Genomic DNA, 24805 nt, shown 5'->3' on the forward strand with positions numbered 1-24805 from the left:
TTTAGGAAAGATTTGCTTATATGCTCGGAAAACTTCCAAATTCGAAAATACCAGCAAACCCGCTCGCCTTCAACGCGGGGGGTAGGGGGGTGGGGAACAATTACTGAGTGACGCTAATATGGGGAAACTGAAAAGAAATGTCGATTGTTTTTATTGTAATAGAAGGAGTGAGCAAACAGAAAAACCAACCCCGGGTGATCGGAAACAGGCAGGCGGAGAATTAAAAGCGGGTTTCAGGCAGCGACAGGCCCCTCCCCTGCCCTCGCAAGAAGAAAGCCGGCCACAAGCGTTCGCAGCCCGTGGGGCCGATCCCACCGCCCGCAGCACTCCAGCCCGGTCGCTGTCGAACCCGCAGAACGCGGAGACGCCATTTCCGGGCTCGGGCCCGACCCAACCCACTGCCATTCTAGCTACCTCGTGGAGCCCGGAGAGGCTCTTGAACCGTGAGGCTCCTTGGTGAGAAGGTGGAGAGGCCGCGGGGCTATTCTCCGAGCATCTTCCGGCCGCGCTCTGCTCCTCGAGGAGCGCTTGCGACTTCTCCTTGGGCTGGCGCGTCCGCAGTCCCTCCAAATCCAGGCTGGCAGGTCAGTGTGCGGGCGCCACCTGTCCTCCTCTCCCACCCCGGGTCTGGCTGGGGCAGAGGACCACTGAGGGCTGTCTCCATCCCCAGTCCCCCGCTACTGCACCCTTCAGCCGCCGCCCCCTTTCGCAGCGCAGATCCTGCAGGGCCAGCGGTCCAGGGAGGACCCACCCTCGCCCCGGGCGCCGGGCACTCTTCCAGTTGTCACTTGCAGCTGCAGTTTCTGGGAAACTCAGTTGGCCGCTGTCCCTGCAAGACCGGGACATCGCAGCGGGCCGAGTTCTGGAGAAGTTGGGCCTGTTTTTCTCTCTGCGCCGCGCGCAATGCCCCAACTCACCCTGAAAGGTCTTGACTTTACTGCATGTTCCCCAGACAGTTAGAAGTCAATGCACTGTGAAAATCCCAGTCCCGGACTCCGACTCTGGCTGTCTTGCAATCCCCGCAACTCCTCCGAGTGGAAAAGAGGCGGGCACCATCGCCTGGGCGTCGCTCGAGGGTCCTGTCCCTAGCAGGGGGCAAGTTGGAGGACTCAGCTCTTTAATATTTTCTGCTAGCTCCGCTAGTCATTACTGCAACTCGGAATAGAACAACCTCTCTCCCGGTCACACACACTCCCCATTCTCACCCTATTCTCACATCCGCAGTCATCACTGACCTGTAGACCCGGAGGAGCAGCCTTCCTGTGGAGCAGCTTAGCCGGCATCGGTCTAGGTTGGGGATACAGGGAGGGGTCCCCGCGTTCCGCACAACCTGCAGTGCTTGGGTTTGACCTCTGCAGCCCTCGGGTACAGTCTACCGGGCTAGATTCCTCTTGCTTCTCCGCGTCTCTCCGCCCGCCGCTCTAGTGCCGAGAAGGGGGCGCAGCAGGTGACTGCCAGCGGCACTGGGAGGGCTGACAGATTTATGGAGACTACACAGCATCTGGCTGGGGTCCGCGAGGGCAGGGCGGAGTCCAGCCGAGCCCGTGGTGGGGGTTAAAACTTCCCCAGCCGCACGCCTGGGCCGAGCCGCCCCCGGAGTCCCCGGCTCCTGCTCCCCTCGGGCGGGTGTACACTAGGATCCGGCCCGCACCTAGTGTACGGATCCCTCCAACCCTGTGTAGCCCCCCTCCTTCACACTCTAGGCCCGGCTGGCTTCCAGTCTCCCACTGAGTAAATATTTACCCGGAGAGCCGGTCGCCCCTCGGAGGAGGCCTCGACGCGACTAGGGAAACGCTTTTTGGCTTCACCCTGGCCTGAGCCAGCTGCAGGCCTTATTGGTTGTGTTTTGGTTTTGGTCTTAAATTTCTCCTTTCAGTTGAAATTCTTCCAATCTCTTTGTGATCTCCTGGGTCCAGACTGGGCAGTAACCAGGGGGCACTGACTCCAGCTGACCCTTGTTTTTTCTAAGTCCTGCATCCTTACGCCCATTGGGACTGACTATATCTGAATGTTCTTTCTCTTCCTTCCTCCATCCCTCTTTCTCTCCCTCAGATCCGTCGTCTCTCGGTGGGGCTCAGTGGTTCGCTGACTACCTCGCCCCAGCACTCTGTGCGCGCCTGGGAAGGCTTCAGCGTCAACCTCTTCTGCTGGGGTCTCACTGACAGCGTCTGCCCCTGCAGCTTTGTCTTCTCTTGCTCCCAGAGCGGGGACCTCTGCTTGCCGCGGATACTTAGTGGCCCAAAGCACCTAAAATGGGTTCTTTCTGCGCTCTTGAGAATGCTAAGAGCACCCAGTACCTGCATTCGCCGGTGTGAGTGGGGCCTACGGGGAGCGGCCAGAGCCGCGGAACAGGCCCCCTGCCCAGTGAGATGCTACCCCTGATGCGTCCAGGGGGTCCGCAGCATCTAAGGCCACATGGTCACTGCCAAGTCCAGCAGGTGGAAAGGGAGAGATAGCATTGAACCTGTGTGAGAACTGGGGAGATGTGTGGCAGCTGAGGGAGTTGGTGGGAACAAGAGAGGGTTGTATGTTACCTCCAAATAGTCAGAGCTCTAAACCGTAACAGTTTCGGAACCACTCTAGGCTGGTGCTGTAGAACTGCTAAAGCTTTCGAAGAGTCCCCAGACCCCCCGCGGGGCATTAGGTTTTGCCTATTGGTAGGCGAATATCCTTGTACCCGCCTAGCAGCCCTACAGACTGCGAATTCTCCCTGGGTGCACGGAAGTAGAGCAGATTCCGCGCAGAGGACGATACTCACTGCTTGTCTGTGAGGGGGAAGGAGGATTCCTGATCAAGTTGCCGGGCAAGTTCATTCCCTCCTGAAGCCTAAGGCAAAGTCGTAAACTCCCCTCCGATGCGTCAAAAACTCAATGTACCTAACAGCCTTAAGAAGGAGCTTCTGCTTCTAAAATCTTTAGATTTCAGAAGGCTCTACTTATGTAAAAATGCCAGGCGGTGCCACACGGTGTCACCCAACAGATATTGGGGTCAGACTAGGGCGAAATTGCTATCAAATCAAACTTCAAGAAGATTTTAAACGTTTGAAACCAACCAACAAAAAAGGACAAGTTCAAGTATGTCTAGTTGTGGGGCTTTTTTCAAGATTACGATTGTAAAGAATGGTGTTTAGTTCATCTGTATCTTTCACATCCTTCATTCTGTTAGGTAACTGAATTTAGAGTGCATCCTCACCATTCCCACCACCAAGTGGGAATCTGGAGATCTGTTCCTTTGCAGAAGCATGGCCGATCACGGTTTTTTCCTGGGTTCTTGTAACTTATTGGCCCAAGATCTGGGGCCAGCTTCCCTGGGCGTAACAGAGCCACACACATCCCTGGGGACTGTTGGGGAAGCAGCCTGAATCCTGTGTGGACAAAGAGCCTTGTGGATTGTCAAGTAGCAGTAGCAGAGTTCACGACCCCAAGCAGTAAAAACTCCCAAATTCACGAAAATATTTTTCTTCTTGTTTATTATTTTTATTCACATTCTCCACAACTCTAACTGCAAATATTAATAACTTTGACTGCCAATAAGCATACGGCAAACTTTAGATTAGACTTAGCGTGAACAAAAGTGAAAATTCAGAAGTAGGCAGAACCAAAGGGCCTCTGGGAGCTTAATAGAAGACGAGGGAATTACATCCATGTGCAGCGTCGGTGTCCACTTTCTTGAGACTAAGTCTCTTTTATATATAAGCAAAACTCTTTAGAAATCGGTTTGGAGAACCCTCGCAAACCCTGGTACCGAGGCCCAGCGGCCCAGGACAGTGGCTGAATGTGGCAGAGCCTTGGGGTCCGTAGTGAGTGCCCCAGTCACTGGCAATCAGTGAACTTGGGGCAGTGCGCTCGCGTTAGCCTCCTGTGGTTCAGTTCCCGGCACACGGCGTGGCCCCTACCTCGAGCCTGCGTGGCTAGTGGTTGGCCGGTCCACCTGGGGGGTGAGGGGCTGCCGCGGGAAGCTGGCGGTAGGAGGAGCCTCCCTGGCCTTAACAGTGGCCCCCACCTGTGGCTCGGGCTCCCCATAACCTCCTGGTTTCTCTGGCGGGCCTACCTTCTCACACCTGCGCTCTCGCCACCTGGCATGGATTGAAGTTAGGTAGAATCGGCAGGTGACACAGATTCTCTCCGGTGGCCCTCTTGACAGATTTTGCTAAGACAACTCCCCCACCCCGGTGCACCGAGGCGCCCGCCTCCCACTTAGGGTCTTAACTTCAATTCTGAGACGTCCATCGTTCCCCCGAGGAAGTCTCCTCGGGTCCCGTCTCCCTTCGAATCATTCATACTCAGACAAGACTCTTTCATTTGTTTATTCAGCATTTTACCAGCCTGATTTTGCTGTCTTTTTTGTGTCGCTTCTGGGAAGATGTCAAACACCCATTTTCGTCGTATTTAGTCACTCAGGTGGGGAGCTAGCCTGAAGGAGACAGCGGAAGGAGTTTCCTGGACTGCCCTGTCGTTCACCGGCCCGCACCAATCACCACGCAGCTTGCCCTCGGGCCCGCCTCTTTGAGGGCGTGTCCCCAGTGAGTGATAGACGGAGCCGCCCGGCCCTGCTCAGCCCAGCCCACGTTGCTGCTTAGATTGAAATGCAGAACTCAAGCCTCTTTCACCGGGGCACAGACTTCCTTTTACTTCTTCCTTTTGCACTCTCGCCTCCTCCTCCTGGGAAGAAGCGGAGGCGCCGGCGGCCCGGCGTAGCAACAGGCCGGGCCATTGAGGCCGTGCGGAATCTTTCTGTCTGGTTGTGCGGAACTGCGGCCGGGTTGGTGTACTGCTCGGAGCAATGGGTGAGTGGCGGTGGAAGACTCCGTCGGAGCCGCGAAGGGAGGGAGGGAGCGAGCGGGAGAGGGAGGGAGGGAGGGAGAGCGAGGGCGCGCGCCACTAAGCGCTCACATTCTCTATTGACTTTGCTCGTGTTCCTACAAGTTGTAGGAACACGCTAAGGGTCAGCGGCGCACAGCAGTTCAATGTGAACGCTGGCTACTGGCTGGCTATTGATGCCATTTTCTGATTTTAAGAGAAGGGGACTATGGCATCAGCAAGTCCCGCAGCCCCAGTAGCAAACGAAGTTTTGCTTCATACGTGCGCATGCACGCAAACAAAACAGGAGAAAAAAAAGCACCTCTAGCTTCTCCTAGACTTTGTTTAACTGCCAGGGTCTCCAGGAGGAACGCTGGGGATGGGATGAGTAAAGAGGGAGTGGCCCAAGAACTTTAGTGAGGAGCAGGCGAGAAGCAGCGCGTTTAGGCATCAAGACCGATTTCCCGTCCTGCTTCGGGAGACTTTTGAACGCTCGGAGAGGCCCTGCGTCTCACCACTTTACTTGGCTGTAGGGGCCTCTGGCACCGCAGGAATGAGGGAGGGGGTCCGATTGGACCGTGACGGTTGGGGCCGTTCGGCTTTGTTCAGGGACCGTTTGGCTTGGGGACAGCCCCTGTCGTTAGTACAGGACGGTTGCGTTCGCTCAGTCCCCGGACGCGCAGGGAGGCCCAGTGGCAGGCGGCTGTCCCAAGCAGCGGGTGCGCGTCCCCGCGCGCTGTGTGTTCGTTTTTTAGAGCCAGCTTTCGGGGAGGTGAACCAGCTGGGAGGAGTGTTTGTGAACGGGAGGCCGCTGCCCAACGCCATCCGGCTTCGCATCGTGGAACTGGCCCAACTGGGCATCCGACCGTGTGACATCAGCCGCCAGCTACGGGTCTCTCACGGCTGTGTCAGCAAGATCCTGGCGCGCTACAACGAGACAGGCTCGATCTTGCCAGGAGCCATCGGGGGCAGCAAGCCCCGGGTCACTACCCCCACCGTGGTGAAACACATCCGGACCTACAAGCAGAGGGACCCTGGCATCTTTGCCTGGGAGATCCGGGACCGCCTGCTGGCGGACGGCGTGTGCGACAAGTACAACGTGCCCTCCGTGAGCTCCATCAGCCGCATTCTGCGCAACAAGATCGGCAACTTGGCCCAGCAGGGTCATTACGACTCATACAAGCAGCACCAGCCGGCACCGCAACCAGCGCTGCCCTACAACCACATCTACTCATACCCCAGCCCTATCACGGCGGCGGCTGCCAAGGTGCCCACACCACCCGGGGTGCCTGCCATTCCCGGTTCGGTGGCCATGCCGCGCACCTGGCCCTCCTCGCACTCCGTCACTGACATCCTGGGCATCCGCTCCATCACCGACCAAGGTAGGGGCTCAGAGACAGGGCGTGTGGATATGCAGCATCTGCCTCCGCACTCCCGCGGAGGTCCCACTATCTGCGGCCTCCGGGACCGTGTCTTTCCCATCACCTGAGGCTTTTTCCTTTGGAAACGTAAGGAGTCTTCCTAGGGGGTGTCCCGATCTCATTAAGTTGAAACGCATGCCCCTGGTTTCCTTGCCACACACAGTCTCCTGCCTCATCTCAAACTACCAGACCCATAACATCCCCAACACATGGTTCGCATTTTCCACCCTCCCCCGCCTCTCGAGCCGAGGCAGCCTCAGCCCGGCTTGCTCACTTGGAGAGAGCGGCCGGGCCGGACTTGGGGCGCAGCCCGGGAGGCCCGAGCCTGCTTAGGGCTGCCGGCTGCAGATGCCGGCTTGCTTGGGGATCACAGACGGCCGGGAGGAGTCCAGCACGCGGTGGAAATTGAAGTATTCTTCTCCGATTCTGGCAATCAGGCCAAATTTGCTCCGGCAGGAAGTTCAAATGTCAACTAATTGGTTTCGTTCTTATGCTTCACTTCATTTTCCTCGGAAATGGAGGTCCCGAAGTTACTACTACTAACTCATTCCCAGACGAGGTCATATTCTCTCTTTCTCTCTCTCTCTTCATTCACTTTTTACCTTAACAGACTTCACTGTATGTATCTTAGAAGGGGAAGTGGCATCTGCAGTGATGGAAATAAAATGCAGGCGATTCCATGCCGTCCTTTTACTGTTATTTTCCGTTTACCCTGAGCTTTCCGCTTTCCTTTGGGGTTCCCGGGTCCCCGAGAATGCAAGTGGATATCTATCTAGTTCCTGCACGTTTTCAGCAATGCCACCCCACTGTTCTTTCCTTTCTCACCCCTGACCTTGCCTAGTCCTAAGCGTCCTTTCTGCCTAGTCAGGATTCCCCGAGCCCTCCTGCCCAGTCCAGCTTCAGCAGGAGACCTGAGTTTGTTTTCTTTTACTGAGTTTTTCTTTTTTTTTTTTTTTAGGCGTTAACTTCTTGGTAGGGAGAAAATAAAGTCTAAATGCCCTAGATGCAGAATTTAAATAATGTGTAGATAGTCCACTTTCTTAATTTCTCAGCCTAAAGTTTTAAAAGTGTAGGGGAAAAATTAAATAGGAAAGAGGGAAATAGTTCCTTTAATTACTTCCTGCCTTTCTTGGTTGCCACCACATTGGCACAATTATCTTTTTAAGTAATTAAAGCAGAGCTCTGATTTCTCATCTTCTTGTTTTCTGACTGCAAGTTTACAAGAGCCCAGTTTTGTCTTATTTGGAGCTACTTGGAGCAGTAGTTGGGGAGCTTGCCCTTGATTTATGGGATAAACTGACCTCACTGACATTTAAAGGAAGCCCCTGTTCATGGGAAAGTGTGAGATCAGCAGAAATGGGGGCTCGCAGGGGGATCTCAATTTCTTAAGATAACTTCAGGCTTGTGCCCACCGACTGCCTTTTGTCTGGGAAGGCAAAGACAGACAGGCAGTTCTGGACCAAAACACAGTTTTCTGGTGCAAATGGCACTCAATCTAATTCTTGGGGTGGTAGAGGAGGAGACATAGTGGAAAAAAAGGCTGACGGACTTGAAAAGAAAACTTTTCCTGCCTAGGGATTCTCCCATCAGAGTGAATGTCAGCTGGGAAAGTATTGGAGAATGGAAAGAAGCAACTCTTCCTTATAGATATTGTTGTGATTTTCGATGCCAACTTTAAACAACCCAGATTCTGACAAATTTTAGATTCTGACAAATTTGTGACTATAAAATGATGATTTCTACAAAAACGATTACTCTCTTAAAGCACTGTGTCAGATGGAAGTGTTTAAAATCAAGTTACAATGACTTTGTTAAACTTCCATCCTCCACCCATAGGACCCAAAGACAAAAACACATTGCTTGTAGCCTTCACAAATCTCTTTGAAACTATACCTGGTCACTGAAAAATGGCAATGATTCAATATGCACGACTCTAAGTATCATAGTAATCACACCATACAATTTTCTTTGCATCTCCAACAAGAACAGAAAGAATAACTGATGGCATTACACCTTAACACTTAATTCTACTTTCATTTTCTTAATCTATTTCATTTTCTCTTTCTTGTATCTATATATATTTTAAACTTTTAGGAGAACCCTGCCACTGACACCCATGACATGTAGAGTGGTAATTGCAAGATTTAAGTCATATACACTTATCACATATGTAATGTGTAGAGGTAGAGTATCAAGGGGAGCCCTATGCACACACAAACAGAAATCTGTGAATGCATCTTTTGCACTGTATTGTGGGAATCATTTAGTTATTTGTTTGCAAAGGACTTTGCAGGTCTTTTTGTTCTCTATTGACACAAGTGCCAGATCCCCACAGTGCAGTAAGCACCAGTGCAGGCACCCTTAGGTCAGGCGCGTTTCTTTTTAGCCAGCCCCAGTCCCAAAACGTTGTCAACTCCCAGTCGGCCTTGGGTTATTAAGACTGAGGAGGCAGAGAACGGGCGGGCGCGTGCAGCCTTAACAGTTCCCTCCTTATTTGGGTTTCTTCCACTCCTTTGCCCTGGGAGAGCGGAGGATGAGAGGGAAATCAAAGACCGGTTGAAAAAGAAAAAAGTATCTTCCCTCAGGCGTGGGTCAGAGAATTCGGAAAGGCCTGCACTCAGGCGAGTAAAGCTTCACCAGGCCCTGGGCTGGAAGCACCGGACGGAGGTCGCGGCTGGGCCCAGCGCCCTCGGGAGGCCGAGGGCAGGGGGCCGACCCAAGGTCTGAGCCCTCAAGCTCTCTCGTCGCGGATTTGGGTCCCGTCTCATGAGTGGGGCGTGCGGGCTGGGCCTCCGGCCTGACACCTTCTCTTCCTCTCCAGCAGTGAGCGACAGCTCCCCCTACCACAGCACCAAGGTGGAGGAGTGGAGCAGCCTGGGCCGCAACAACTTCCCCGCCGCCGCCCCGCACGCGGTGAACGGGCTGGAGAAGGGAGCCCTGGAGCAGGAAACCAAGTACGGTCAGGTGAGGAGGCGAGGGCCCGGCCAGGTGGACCGCGTGGCGCCGGGGATTTACTCGGGTCCGTTTCTGAGCCTCCCGGGAGAAAAGCCCAGGCCGGCGCCCATTTGCTGCTACGAGCCAGATCCTCCGTGGTTTGGGGGGAAACAGAGGCCCGGGCCTTCGAAGGCGGAGCTGGGGCCTCGACCCCCGCCAGCGGCCGGGAGCGCTCGCTAGGGCGCGGGGGGTCTGGGGCGGCGGCTCCCCGGGGCGCGGCTCTGGGAAGCGCCTCCAGGCCTTTCGGTCTCTGGGGGCTTGGGGAGGCGGCTCCCGAAGCCTTTCGGCGACTCGTATTGGGGGTAGAGTTAACCAAAGAAGGCGCTTCCGAAGGGCCGGGCGGAGCAACCCTGGGGCCTCGGAGCCGCGCCTCCACGCCCGCGAAACGCGCGCCCCGGGTCTCGGCCCTGCGGGGCGACGGCGGCTGTGGGGGTCCTCGCGCTCGGACTTTCGCCCCCGTGGCTCTCGGACAAACCCGCGCGGCTCGTCCTGCGAAGAGGGGCACCCAGATAAACGTAACAAAGCCACCATTTTCTCTACTAAAGGTCACATCGTAATCTCCCAAGGAAGTTAGTGAGAAAACCTCAAATTATACGGACTGGCTGTGGACCGTTTAATTTTTCTTTCCCTCCGTCCCTCCCTCAAGTCTCCAAAGGAAAATTTAAAACACCGGTGTTTTCTTTTCCCCCGAGAAAAGCTAAGCAACCACCACAACAAAAGCTCCAGATTTAAGTCTAAATTCATCACCACCCTGGAGTTAAGAGTTCAAAACTCTCAAAAACCTGACCTTAAGGCAGTGTAAGGTTTCCCCAGCAGACCTCAGGAGGTTTGCAAATTTCTTAATCTCAAACTCTAATTCCAAAGCCTCAAACTATTCAGTTTTCGTTTTATTATTTTGAAGTCTTACAATTTTTTAAGTTTTCTTATCTGTCAAAATCAGCTTTTAAAAATTAAGTCGAACGTGTTCCTCTTATTCACATGGAAAAAAATCCTAGTCGTTATTTTCTGTAACAAATCCCATTTCCACGTCCTCTTCCTTCTCTTATTTCGTTGAAGCCGAATCAGAATACATGTTAGTGGCTCTCCAATAGCAAATAGCACAGAAAATGGCAGCAAGGAAAGAGAGCCCTTTTCCTTAGTCTGTTTCTACTGTAAAGAATGCCAATGGGAAATGATAAGGAAGTTTGTCATTTTCTTTTACTATAGGACCCACCCTTAACTTGCAATTTACAAAGAAAAGGAAGAATAGTACAATGGTTAGGAGCTCCGATCTCTGGCTGTATGACTTCTTAGTAAAATTTCTATTTCTTCATCTTTAAAACAGGAAAATGATACTCCCAACCCCAAGAGATGTTATGGGTATTCAATGAGATAATGCAACCATATGGCACATAGTAAACATTTATTAAATATTAAGCATTTATTATTTATTAAGCATTTATTAAGTATATACCTGTGGTTCTAAGTGGCAGTTAGAGACTTGTAAAACCAAGTAATATTTATCAGAGTATACCTTGTTCAGAGAGTCCATAGTCAAAAAGCTTCAAGGGATTTTGTCACAAACAATAGAAAGAGTGTATATAAAGTGCCTACCATAGAAGCAAGCATTTAATAGGCACTCAGTGCTTTTTATTAGGTCATCATTTATTGGAATAACGTTGTGAAGTATAGAGTTGAAAAACTTTCCACATGTCATTGATGAACCCAGTTTATATATCAAGCAGTCATAATAAAAAAAAAAACTTTATTTATTTATTTAGAGACAAAGTCTAGCTTTGTCTCCAGGCTGGAGTGCAGTGGCCTGATCTTGGCTCACTGCAACTTCTGCCTCCCGGCTTCAAGCGATTCTCCTGCCTCAGCCTCCAGAGTAGCTGAGATTACAGGCATGCACTGCCATGCCCAGCTAATTTTTGTATTTTTAGTAGAGACGGGGTTTCACCATGTTGGCCAGGATAGTCTCGATCTCCTGACCTCATGATCTTCCCACCTCAGCCTCCCAAAGTACTGGGATTACAGGCGTGAGCCACTGCGCCTGGCCACTTATTTTAATTTTCACTTCCTTGAATTATAGATCTAGCATTTAAACTTGTTTGGGAATGCTTAATTTATAATACACTTCAAAACTAAACTGACAAATTATTTAAAGTAAAAATTTTGAAGTTTTAAACAATTGATATTCTGATTAAAAATAGATATTTTATATACTAAATTTTAAATCACTAGATTATCACATTTATAAAAGAATATAATTTAAAGAAATAAGTAGCCAAATATTGCTCTAAATAATATTTTTTCCGGAATAAAAAAAATTATATCAAACTTACATTTGCAGAGTTCTTAATTGCAATATGCTAATCTTTTGCATTGCCATGTATTTTAATAGATAACTCAAATGATATAAAATTTCAAAACCTGGAGTTTCTAAGAATAATGTAAGTCAGTGGCTACTCTAAGATAATTATCAAAATAGTGCTTAATGCTGAAGAGGTACTAAGTAGGCACATAAATTTCTGCTGTGTCATTTTTTTCTGAGTTTTGGACTTCAGACATTGATTTCATGTAGGCTTAAATTACACATTAATACTTGTTTATAAAGACACAGAGGTAAAGTGTTGCACATATAAGTGCATTTCTCTTACCAATATTTAAAGGGCAGATTTAGTTTAAAAGTTATTTTTCAAAATGGTGTCAGCATAATTCAACCAAAATGTAAACTCAGGCAACACATTTTTTTTTCCCTCAGTTTATATTATGGACAAAATCTTGAATGTCTTTTGCCAAATAAAAGCTTTAAAAATTTTCCCACTTTCAGGGCATTTGTGATTGTTATTAAATAATGTGATATTATATGATACTAGTTTAATTTTATTATATAAAGAAGGAAATTGAGAATTCAGAATCATAGGAATTTAAAGCATATTTTTCCTGAGGACACCTGGAGAATTACCAAAGGGCTAAACTACGCAACTAAGTATAGATACTATTGATTATCATAATCTAGAGTTTCTATTTTCGGCTTAACTGTAAAGACGGATGCCCTGATTCCTAGTAATTAAAACGGTATGCACATTTCAGCTATGCGTATACCTATCTTTTGTCTTTGAAAATTTAGTTTAAAATATTCAAACTTGTCTTACATATTAATATTACATTGTAATTAATATTTTGCAGTGCCATTCAGAAGTCCTTATTGTCTCTGAGGATAGAATATTTATTTTGGCTTTTTTAAACCCACAGTTAATATTGAGGCTAAAAGTCCTTAATCTTATTTACTTCTGAATGGCAACAATGTTCTCTGGTTGCTGATGGCAGGTTCTCTTCTGTTGAAAGCATAAAACTCCAATGGAATACAATTGGAATGGTCGAAACAACCTTATATAGAGAATCATAGGGGCTGGAATACATTTGCCCTTTTAGGAAGTATTTAGTGAATTAACGCCTCATTTTATTCAAACTAGATATAAATAATTGTATAGTTCTTGAAAAAATTTCTACAAATGAGCATACTTTCTCAGGAAAAATACATTGCATTTCTGATACTCTAAATGGAGTGACAGATTTATAAGCTTTGGGTATCTTCATTTTGGGGTTACAGATGTTGACAAGTTTAATATAACACTAGCTACAAATTGAGATGTCAGCTACAAATCTTGAGAAGTTCAAGATTCTATAAATACTTGAACTTTTAAAAAGTTCAGAATTAAGTTGTGAAAATAGTTGAACTTAAAGACATAATCTGAAATTCTTATGAAGCATTTACTTGTACATGTTATTGAAAGTGAAGATAGTCTTCCAGAATCCTGAATGTGATTTTCTAGTGTACTATTTTAAAAACTGGCTGTCCTCATGGATTTACAGTTCTCAGGAAGATATAAAAATATTAAATTAAATTTTTCTTAATATTAAAGTTAATTTTTATAAATAATATATAAGTCATAGAGAATGAAACCTTAGGCAAATGCCAACAGAGTGTCTTTGAAATTTATAATGTTATCTTTAATGAAAAACATTCTTTGACCTGGTTATATTTTAACAAGAAGTATTTCAAAATAAAATTAATGATTATGTATCAGTAAAATGTGTTGTATAAAATGGCAGGGAAAGGTAACTGAAAATTTTTCAAGACCATGTCAATTTTAATAATCTTTTGGAAAATTATAAAATTTAGTAAAGCTTTTAAATAGCAACTTTCCATATCCTAGAGACATTGAGATCTACAATATGATAAGTAAGCATAATTGAGATCTTGTTGGATGAATGTTCAAACCACATTTATAACCATCATTTCATTTTGTCAGATATGTTTTACTAGGTCATTGCATAATGAATTAAAAAGGGAAGAATGACAGTCATAAAAATGATTCACCAAAAAAGAGAAAATCTTGATTATTTTCAGATCCAAAACTTGTTCTTGCTTATGATATTGAGGTTGAAATTCTGGGTGAAGCACATGTCTGTTTGTGGCTAAATCTACTTTATCATAAAGCCAAGGTAAACTAATTTTATCATAAGGGAAGGACCAGGTTGAACTCATAAGTGAAAGCAGATTATGGGTAGAGAACCTGGCACTGTTATTTGCATTTATCTTCACAATAAAAAATGTAGAGTAGACAATTCCCAGAATTTCAATAATGGTCTATAACCTCTAATTGCCAGACAGTTGCCATACCAGTTTTACGGTGGTCACAGGTGTTTTGATACTAATGTATTTTCGTTTTCTGGAGGAGGGAGGATAAATAGAATAACCATAAATCAAATAATAAAATGGCTAGGTTAGAACTTTTGTTTACTTTTTTCAACAGTCTTATTCATGTTGCTTGCTTAGAGTGTAACGCTTGTTCTGTGATAAATGGTACCTACCTTTTTGCTTTGCTTTTTAAGCCAGAGTATCACATGTTTTGCTTTCACAAACGTATACTAACTTAAGTATACATATGGTTGTGGAATGCTTATGATGTATCCTGTTTTGTGGGGGTACAAGATGATTAAGACAAGTCCCTGTCCTCAAACAGTTTGCAATCTAGCCCTCTGCCAATACAGTTCCTCAACATAGTCACTAAAGTTACTTTAAAAAACTGGTAAATTTGCATTTTGAACATTTTGGAACAAGTGAAATGAAAACTTGTACTTCCATTCTTCTGCGATAACCTTAACTAGAACTATATTGCATCTTATACATTTTTTTCTAGATGATTTCCTTTAATGTCAGTGTGATAAAGTCTGTCTTTTCCTAAAAGTATTAAACAAAGCAAGTAACTTACTTTTTCCAGGGTATGCAATTTAGTCTATTTTGCTTTGTATTAGTAAATCTCCTTCTCAAATTTAGGTAGAAGATAGTTTGCTATAGAGAGCACCCTTGCACAGTTCTTTCAGGGGAAAGAGTTCTCATGCCTTTCATGGAAGATCCACATGAGAAAGGAGTTGATGGATTGAAGTCTTATTTATGGAATCTTTAGGTAAAGTCATTTTCAAAAATGAGATTTCCATTACATGCCCATTGCCAGGGTTTCATTTGGAAAATTTGTTTACTCTTCCCTGGGGATTCCATATGTTGGTTGATTTATAAATCATATTTACAATCCAATTAAATAGAGTAATTTAGCATGTTTGCTCCACTTTATTTATAGTGTACATTTGGTAGTCTCTACTCGACCTAACTAGCTTTTCAGATTAATTACATGCCCTTCACTGAAAACATTAAACAGATTTGGGACATTTAAGTCATGTACTCTTTTACTGGAAAGAATAAATAAACATCAATGCTACCTGTAGTTGTTTTCCCTTGCGGTGGAAAATTTTACTCTTTCAGTGATTGCTTCATAAATAACAATTACTTGACCCAGTAGAGATTTATATCTTTTACTAATGTCATGTGTCAAAATTAATAGTGAGAAAATTGATGTGTTTATTGAGTCACTAAAATGAATAAATAGTGAAGGTGGCAGGAGGCAGGTAAATTTTAAAGCACACTTACTTGCTTTTTTTTTCTAAATTTATAAATCTGAACTTCAAAAGTAAAAAGTAAAATTAAGACAAAACTCTTTAGACCCCAAGCTAGTTCATAATTTAACCTGAGAGAAAACTAAGAGCTATTTTTATGCTGTTTAAGTTTAAAGATTTCTTTGTTTTTTTTTTTTTTTTTAAAGCAAACATGTAGCCTCTCTTCTTTTCTTTTTCTTTTTTTTCTTTTTTTTATTTTGAGACAAAGTCTTTGTTGCCCAGGCTGGAGTGCAATGGCATGATCTCCGCTCACTGCTATAACCTTCACCTTCCAGGTTCAAGCGATTCTCCTGCCTCAGCCTCCTGAGTTGCTGGGATTACAGCAGCCTGCCACCATACCTGGCTAATTTTTGTATTTTTAGTAGACACGAGGTTTCACTATGTTGGCCAGGGTGGTCTTGAACTCCTGACGTCAGGCCATCTGTCGGCCTCAGCCTCCCAAAGTGCTGGGATTACAGGTGTGAGCCACCACACCTGGCCGCTTTTTTCTTAGATGAAATCAACCTTCTCCGAGCTTCTCTTCCTACCCTGTCTTTCTGCAGTACAAAGGGGATTGCATCACTAAAATGGTACTAAGTAAATATTGTGAATTTTAGAGAACTTTGAAATATTTAATACTAAGAATAATGACACAAAGCAAGTTTATGCATTAAGTATGAGAAATTGGACAAATATGGAAAAAATTAGTCATATTTTTTACACTTGATAAATGAATGTAATCATGGAATAAACAAGGCACTAGAAGGTAATATAGGCCTAAATCCAATGTTCTGCCTCCCCCTAAATTTCAGGAGCATTATTTAAGATAAAAGTTCAATGCAGCATGTCTCTGAAGGCCATCTTCCAGGGGAAACATCTCTGGGCAAAAAGCAGTGGGTCCACATAAGGGGACTGTAGACATTGCAACAAAACAACTCAAGAGTCCAAGTAAATGGGGCACATCAACGAGCAATAGTTCCAAGGGCAAAGGTGTAAGAAGAGGGAAGATGACTAAGCAAGGATTTCAGAGAGAACTGTAATTTTGAATGATAGGTAAAATACAAAGAAAAAAGGAAAAATTTAGCTGTGAGGGAAAATAGAACTCACCAACAGTTATGTTCTGCTAACTAGAACATTATTTCTCCCATGTATAATATTAAATCTTTTAACCTTATGTCCCTGTATGATGTTGGCCAAAGACTTTTTATTGTTTTAGAAGTAATTTTAATGTTAGCATTCTTATTTCATTATTCTTAGTTCACATGGGCATCAGTAGTATAAAATATTAGTTAATGCTGGGAATTAAAGTATTAACTAACACCACATATATACAGATGTGAACATCTTTCCATAGCTGAATTGGATTTCTTTCTTTCCAAACTTATTTATCATAGATTATTGGGATAATTCTAAATAAAAATGATTAAAACTATAATCTCTAAGCAAAACTAAATTTTTTTCCCTGTAATTTGATAGTTCTCTACCTTGATGTCCATCTCCTGAGAGCCTTAAAGTATGCTTCCTTTGAGACATAATTAGCCATTCTCAAAAAGTGGAAGAAAGAATTTTTTTTTTTTAGAAGCTAAGAAACAGATGAGGAGCTAACAATGAAGGTTCTAGGAGAGAAAAGAATTTGTTACCAGATGTTATCTCAAAGGATGCTCTAGTTTGAGATTAAATTGCATCTACCTGTTAAGTGTCCAGGAAAAACAGTATGACATGCTACAGAAGACCCTGCATCGGGCAGGGGTGATTAATTCTTTTAACACATGACTACTGACTTGCCAATTGGTTGAGGGTACATGGCTAAACCTCTTAGTCTAAATCCTTGTATAAAAAAAGGATAAGATTTCATTTGTATTCAACAGTTATATGCAGTAGTTTATTTAAAAAATACAGCATCATCTTCTCTGGGACCCTTAAAATACACTTTAATTTCAGTTGAACATTGTGTTGTATTTGTGACACTCTATCTTGTAATTATGATAAACTCAATCGTTTATAATGAACTATATAATTCATTAGTCCTCATGCTTCAGTAAAATATGTTGAATATTTCTTGGTGCCGGGACATAGAACCTATTTAAGAAACTTTAGCTTTCTTTCTCTTTCCCATTTTCAAACAACCAACGTTGAAAAACACAACACAAGGTGTGTGTTCTTGTAGACCAAAGACACAAGGCTAACCCCTCTAACATTTGTCTTATTTTGTCAGAAATCCATGAGCAATGTTAAGTCATACCCACGTATATATTCTATTCTGTGTACATATCCATCCACTCTGCATTGAGAAAATAGCTTTTGAGACCTCACCATTGCATTCTCATAGATGTAGAATTGAAAACAATAACCCAAATAAATTAAATTAGATGTTTCAATTGAACAGGAAAAGTATCTAGCTAACATACACCTGATTAACTTAATTCTAAGGATTAAATTAATTTTCCTAATAAAATTCTAGTATTTACATGATACTTTCAGTAGGAAATATGTTAAATGGTAATTCATTCATTTCACTATCAGGAGACAGGATCTACTCTTTATTTCTAAATAGTATAAAGATTGAGGGGAAAAAATTAGACTACTTGAAGAAGGATGCCCAGTGTTCATGCCAGAATCAGGATTAAAAATCAGAGTGTTTTTAGTGTTGTTAATAGTAACGATACCAACAATAATTCATTGGATGCCAGGAGAGCACTGGTTTCTAGGCAGGCTCGCCTGCCAGGACTGCTGCATCATGTTTGCAAACAAAGATTTTAACTTCTAAATTCACTTCAAGAGATTTATCCACATGGCTTTTAAAAACTCACATCACAGGGCCCAAAAACTTTTCAAGCAAAATTTCCACTTTCAAAACCAGGCATATGCAGTTTTTTTTATATGGGGAAAGACAGTTTCCTTTCTGATAAAACAGTCCTGGAAAAAGTACCTGCAATATTCATTTAAAAACCCTTGTAAGACAAAGCACCTGATTTTTGTATGTCCTTTGTCCTATGAGCATTTTCAATATGATCTCTTAAAATATGGTCTACATTTTCTTTAACAAAGGTCATGTTCGTTGTGCATTTCTAACATGACATGACAGCCTGCAGTCTGTGCCCTTCTTTACTGAAAATGAAAGCTATACCAACCAGGCCTGTCACAAGTGCCTCAACAAAAGAGCCAAACAAAACCCAAGTCCCGGGAAGGCTGACAAAGGCAATGAGGATAGCCGGATAGATTCTAAGAATATTTAATCGCCATTGATTCTTTCCTCACCCTGCACCTCCTTCCTATACTTCCAAATAGCGCAAGCAAATACTATGAATTTTCTGGCTGTAGCTTTCTCTAAGTGTTTGTGGAAAGAGTAATATCTTGCCATTGTTTAAGTGGCAAGACTGTGAATGTCTTTAGAACATTATAAAGCTCATTAAAAAAAATATCGGAGAGTAGAGTCTGAGCATTGTTGGCTTACTCAGACTTAGCTTCTGCTTCTTTCTAAGAACCTGTGAAATGTTCACTACTATAATGTGATTATTTTTCACTTCTTTTCTTCTCCTTTCAGGCACCAAATGGTCTCCCAGCTGTGGGCAGTTTTGTGTCAGCGTCCAGCATGGCTCCTTACCCTACCCCGGCCCAAGTGTCGCCTTACATGACCTACAGCGCTGCTCCTTCTGGTTACGTTGCTGGACATGGGTGGCAACATGCTGGCAGCACCCCACTGTCTCCCCACAACTGTGACATTCCTGCATCGCTGGCATTCAAGGGAATGCAGGCAGCCAGAGAAGGTAGTCATTCTGTCACGGCTTCCGCACTCTGATGGGAAATTCCATCTCCAGCAGCTTCACCCGGGTCTCCCCATCTCAGCACCTCCCCTGATTCCCAGGCCTCACATCTCACCCCTCCTGCCCTCCAACCCTCCTGCCTTGAAAACTGGCTGTACGGACTCACATCCTTTGTGCTGATGACACTTACATATTTCTTGCCATAACTTTTCTCTTGCAGAAAAACTGACATGACTTTAGGATTTAAAAACAAGAGCAACAACAAGCATTGAATGAGACATTTGTGTTGCCTATATACTGTCTTAACATAGCGAAGAGACCTACACCCCTCAAAGGGTTTAAGGGACTTTTAAAACTAGTTTTTGGTAAAACCACACATGTGTATATTTATTCTAAATCAACCTGAACTTTTGAAATGTGCAATTGTTGAGATTTTGCAAAATCAATAAAGGAAAATACTTATAGAGAAAAATTATTCTATACCCTCTAATCAAATATGGTAACCAAGTAAGCTTTAATTCATCATTAGGAAACAAATCAATAATTGACTTGAGTGATCCTTTGTTTATCTTTAAGACATGACTTATTTTGTTGAAAAATATGTGTAGAACCCAAGCAATATCTGAATCTAGCTCTTCCTGGTTTTGACTTGGCTCCAAATACAATAATGTTTATATTTTCTATTAGTTTGTAAATATGGACTCTGGAATGTGCATTTGTGTCTTCATTCCCTAAGATATTCCCCTCCCCCTAGCCCCATCCCCTCTCTATTTTTTTCTTTCTTTTTTGCAAAGGTGACTTTCTGGAAAGTCTTTGTCTCTGTTTGGTGGTGGGCTGCTCGGGCTCCTGGACCTGGATTTGCCCCTAAATTTTGTGTATGCAGTGAAGGCTTCAACATCTCATGAAGGACACTTTCTTTCTACAGCAGAGGACACAAAAAACAGATAAAACAAGCCAGTCTTCCATTTTGTACCTAATCAAACAACACACATGCTAAGCACATAAAGACAAGAGGGTGGAAAATATCTGAGCAAGAAGGCTCTAAAGGAAGTCACTTAGAAACTGAAGTTTAATGTGAAATGTTTTGCAAAGACACTTAAAATGAACTTTGTGTAAAGAAAACCACTGTGAAACTAAATTGTACTGTTATTGTTGGCTTACCTGTGTGTTCAGCAATCTCAGCCCAAAATTATGTTGTAATTTAAGGAAAATGGAAAATTCTGCTCTAATGAATGTAACAATGGCTTGCTGTGAAGTTTACATTGTTGTACAGAAGCATGTTTCACATGTAGGTAAACTGGTGGTGGTACTAGAAATACAATGCTATTTAATTTTAACAAATTCCCTTTATTCATTTCTGAAATTACAGGACACAGTTTAACTCATAAACCTTTCTAGACCAATTTATTTTTCACTTTAATGTTAATAACAGCTGTGGGGTATATGTGTGTGTGAGCATGTGCATATGTGTTGAATTTTAAAACAATTGATTTTCTGTGGCAAAATTCTACAGTTTTTAATCACTTCTGTTTAGTAAGTTCTTCCTGGTTGGCAGTATAGGCTTAAAAATATGTTTTTAGGACATTGGTACAGTTCAACTGTTGGAAAATTAATATATTGAGGGTGTTTTGGTAATAATTCTGTGCAATAACTAAAAGAGCACCTCATTGGATATGGATGTTGAAGATGGATTCCCTAGGTGATTTTAATTTCTTCCTGTCTGTGCTGTGCACAGTCTACATGGCAACGCAGTTCCACCACGTTGGTTTCATGGGTTCATTTAAAACTCAGATGGCTAGATTAACTAGGTTTTCAAATCACTAGGATGTAAACAGTAAGCAGATTTCTGACATACAAGTTTTGTTAGAATGACTGCTTTTTTCAAACAGCAGATATCTTATAGAGAGCTTTGAACCGCATTTATTTCTAAAGCAACCGAAATTCAGTGCTACAAACAGAGGATTATAACTTCAGGAGAAGAATAACCAGAAGGAGCAGATGAACTCTCAGGGCCGTAGTCTTCCTTTGATCTTGTAAAACTCCCATTGACATCTGGAGTTCCCAGTCTGGTGAGAAAATAGACTATAAACTGAATGGAACAAAGATCCAATCCAATATTTTGGTGGAGACTTTAAAACCATACCATACAGGGACTCTCCTGTTGTCTGAAAAACTGACATAAGGTACAGAACTATTCTTTATCACGTTTTTAGGTGGCTGCGAGGGGGCTTTAAAAAATATTAATTGCTTATGTGGAAATGCAAAAATGTTATTTTCTTTATCTAAATTAAGAAATTTCTTGTTATTGTGCTATTTATATATTTTTTCTGGTTCTTGTATTTTAAAAAACCTAATATTAATGGTATCGAAGTTTTGTTTTCTCCCCCTAAGTCTTAACAGTGAATTCACATAGAGTAATTTTTAAAAGACAACAAATACAATTTGCTATTCAAAGCAAATTATGATTTAAAGCCACTTTTTAAAATATGAGAAGGAAAATAGGATGGATTAAAGGGCTTTCAAAGATTATTATTATTGGTTAATGTTGACATATTTCCTCTATCTCATAGATGGTAAAAGTGTGGCTTAACTGGCAAAGGTACTCTTCAGAAATACTTTTCTATCTCATCCACGTGGAGAGGTTAAAGGTGCAATTTCATGGCCTCTATACAGGCAGTGCTCTCATAGGATGCAAGAGAATTACCTGCAAGGACAGAATGCAGTTATGCAACAGAGACACATTCTTATTTCTCTTTTTAAAACATTTTTATTTTGTTTTTAATGGCCCTCTTACTGAATATTGGACTGAAATATAAATTTTAAAAACACGTTGGAAAGGATGTACAACAGAAGGCTATGTATGTATATACAGTATGTCAAAAGCCTTTTATTTTTATACTTCAAATGCTCTAAATTAATAAAAAGTAATAATTACTATGTTATCTTTTACTTTTTATTTTCAAAATGCTTTAGTGAAATAGCCCTTAGTAGTAATTTAGGACAGGTGTCGTGGGGACTTTCAGGTATTCTTCTTGACTTTAGCTACTGAATCAGCATCATTTCTGGATGCAGATAGAAAATCAAGTTTGGTTACATCAAGACCAAGGAGATATTTTTGGTGGTACATGTTGGTACAGTAATCCTTGGAAATGCTAAGTGTATTTCTTTTTTGGAAATTTTCCCTTCATCATACATATTTTAATACTGCGGACAGCCGACTTCACACCTGAAACTGTCATTTAAACCTAATATCCTGGAAATGCAGTTCTGTTCTATACATTATTACTTAAAATGGCACAGGTAAGTAAGCTGAACAAAGGTATTTGGATGCAAATACTGATGGCACAAATGGGTCCAAGGAGTGCTTCCAATGTGTGATTTAACATGAAAATATCTCATCAACAGAACTCGTCTTCAAAGAGAATGATGTGAAGGAAAGTAGTTTAAATTTATTTCATGTTTTCTACTTGTTAGAGATTTTGTATATCATGATTTAAAAATACATGCTTAAACAACAGTGTTTTAACATTCTGTTTTAAACAGTGTTTTAAAATACCTGTTTATTATCTAACACTGTGAGCTATAAAGTAGATATAGGAAAATAGAGCTGAGATGTGCATAATTACTAATGAAAACCAACAGATTTTAACGTAGTATTCATAAAGGTCATTTTAGTGCACTTTAAAAACATTTTTCTTGTGCTCTTTAAATATCGTTTATTGAATAATTTAATTCATTATAAAAACTTTAAATTTGGCTTAACTTTTTTTAACTCAGTCTTTCTTTGAATAATTTCATTTATTTTCAATAGTTTAAGCATTTACAGACCTCTTAGGAAAAATACTGATCAATACAATGAATTTTTATTGTAAAGCAGTGAAGAGGAACATAGGAAACAAAGTTTATATTTCTTTTATGAAATATATGATTTCTATGCTATTTTTCTATATTCAGTTTAAATACCTCATTGTTCCATATTAATTTTTCTTCTCATAGTTTTATTTATATGGCCAAAACTATCATCTCAAGTTGCCTAAAGATAATTTTTAAAGTATTAAAATGGATTTTGTTCTTGAATAGTTTTCTCCTTCATAATTAGACACCTGGCTGATCGATAGTCTCTCTTCTTCATGGTGCTGCATAGCAAATATCCATTATCTGAAGGGGGAAAAACACGTCCTAGGCCATCACCAGTTCTCCTGAAGCCATGAATAGGTGTATTCATAAACCAGCAGCATCACTGCACCACCTAGAAAAGAAAAGAGCTGTTTTTTATTGCAAATGCTCTGGAGTAGCACTGGCTTTCCCACTGGGTTTCTGGATCCATGTGTCCTACACAGCCTGTCGGGCAGGGGCTGTTCAAAATCAGCAGTTCTGGAGCTTCAATACAAAGATATAAACTACCGTGGAAAATTCTCAGGATAAAATCAGGACCATCTTGAGTCTCCAAATACATTTTTTCCCCATGAGTTTTTGCAACTTTCATCATTTCTCATCAGATTCTTTTTCAGGCACTTTTAATTTTTAAAAGTAAATAAATATAGACATATTTAGTCATGTAAGGGCATGTGGCTTTCCTGCGAACAGAAACCTTCAGATTCTTCATGTGCAGGCAAAGGATTTATCTTTTTCAGTCCATAATTAGCAGTTTTAATTGCGTTCAAGAAGGAAATCTCTAAGATGGTGCTTGACGGATGAGTCTAGTTTTCTCTCATAGCTTTCAAACTGTATTGCAATGTGAAAATTAGATTTTGAATATTTTAAAAATCTGTATTGCAAAACCTAACAAAAGGAGTTTGAAAGCTAAACTTCATTTCTTTTATCTGCTTTGGTTGTATATGGATTTGAACTTGAAAATTTGGTAGTGGGGGTTGGATGCCATGAGACCACCATTTGTCTTGGAAAAGAGTTACATAACTGGCTGGGAAGAGACATGCTCTGTGGTATGTCAACAGGAATGATACAGAAAAACAGGCACTGAGGCTGCTGAGTACCTAGCCACTGGGAGAAGCATTTGTATGTGGAACATTTTGTGTTCTATTTGATGCAGGAAATAGCACGTGTCCTATGCTCTTCAGGATAATTTCTTTTCATCCTTTTATGTCTAACTCTGTGAAAAACAATTCAAAATCAAAATTTTGACAAATATCCTGAGCACAACTTAGAGAAGACTTGGCTGCATGAATAGAAGATTGACTTCTGATGGAAAGAAACAGAACTTGATTTGGGTCTTAGTTATTTTGAACATACTGCCACATACTTTTTTTCTTTAATCTATAGGCTGCATATGTTTGTGTAACCATATACCAAAGATAATTATCTGCCTGTAATTTTCATTTTTAACCCATGAAGATACTCTATTAGTCCTCAGCTGCCTAGGCCTCTTGAAACTCTGGCAAAGAGAAAGAGATATACTACAGAGGGTCATTACTATGTAGGTAATTGCTGCATTTACTCTTATTAACCATTCACAATGTAAGACAAGAATATGCAGAGTTGGGTTAATTTTTGGCCTAGTAATATTTGAAGTTTAAATCACAGACTTCAAGATTCTTTCATGGGAGGTTCCTGACTGTTAGCCCCATTGAGCTGCTGAGGCTGTGATAAAAATGCTGGATGCTTCTCCAGAACAAAGAACAAAAATTCCAGGCTCACCTGTCTTTTATTTCTTACTGTCTCTCTCTCTCTCTCATTCTCTAAAGAAAAATTTTTTACCATTCATTCAAAAGTCTTAACCTTTAACTCAGTGGTACCTTTCTCTCTAGGTTTCTTTGCTTTGAAGTTGCAGGGATGCACACACTTGGAATGAAGCGGAGGGCAGGCCTGTGAGTGGTTTCCAGTTATTCAC

The 24805-nt window shown here is 42.5% G+C and overlaps 2 protein-coding genes across 6 annotated transcripts in view; one reads left to right on the plus strand and one right to left on the minus strand.

Moving 5' to 3' along the window:
* The first annotated feature begins 249 nt into the window (after positions 1-249).
* PAX9 (paired box 9) lies at positions 250-21891 on the plus strand. Its single transcript, XM_012470824.2, has 5 exons — positions 250-584; positions 4393-4786; positions 5555-6181; positions 9045-9184; positions 18738-21891. The coding sequence occupies exons 2-5, from the start codon at positions 4783-4785 to the stop codon at positions 18990-18992; spliced, it is 1026 nt and encodes a 341-aa protein (XP_012326247.2). The 5' UTR covers positions 250-584; positions 4393-4782; the 3' UTR covers positions 18993-21891.
* SLC25A21 (solute carrier family 25 member 21) overlaps positions 20459-24805 on the minus strand; it is a 516565-nt gene continuing 512218 nt past the window's right edge. For 4 of the 5 annotated variants that reach the window (XM_012469203.2, XM_064365802.1, XM_064365801.1 and 1 more), the window contains one exon: positions 20566-23206. In XM_012469203.2, the coding sequence (XP_012324626.2) occupies positions 23145-23206 (62 nt within the window). In that variant the 3' untranslated portion in view covers positions 20566-23144. Of the gene's footprint in view, positions 23207-24805 lie in introns of all 5 variants that reach the window. The other variant, XM_012469187.2, reaches the window with a different exon arrangement.

This window comes from Aotus nancymaae, unplaced genomic scaffold (assembly GCF_030222135.1).
Source record: "Aotus nancymaae isolate 86718 unplaced genomic scaffold, 86718_ANA_hifiasm-v0.15.2.pri h1tg000062l, whole genome shotgun sequence".
Taxonomy (NCBI): domain Eukaryota; kingdom Metazoa; phylum Chordata; class Mammalia; order Primates; family Aotidae; genus Aotus; species Aotus nancymaae.

Coding starts and splice junctions, on each gene's coding strand:
- PAX9 (XM_012470824.2), top strand. Junction 6,182..9,044: donor CCGCTCCATCACCGACCAAG/GTAGGGGCTCAG, acceptor CCTCTCCAGCAG/TGAGCGACAGCTCCCCCTAC. Junction 9,185..18,737: donor AGGAAACCAAGTACGGTCAG/GTGAGGAGGCGA, acceptor TTCTCCTTTCAG/GCACCAAATGGTCTCCCAGC.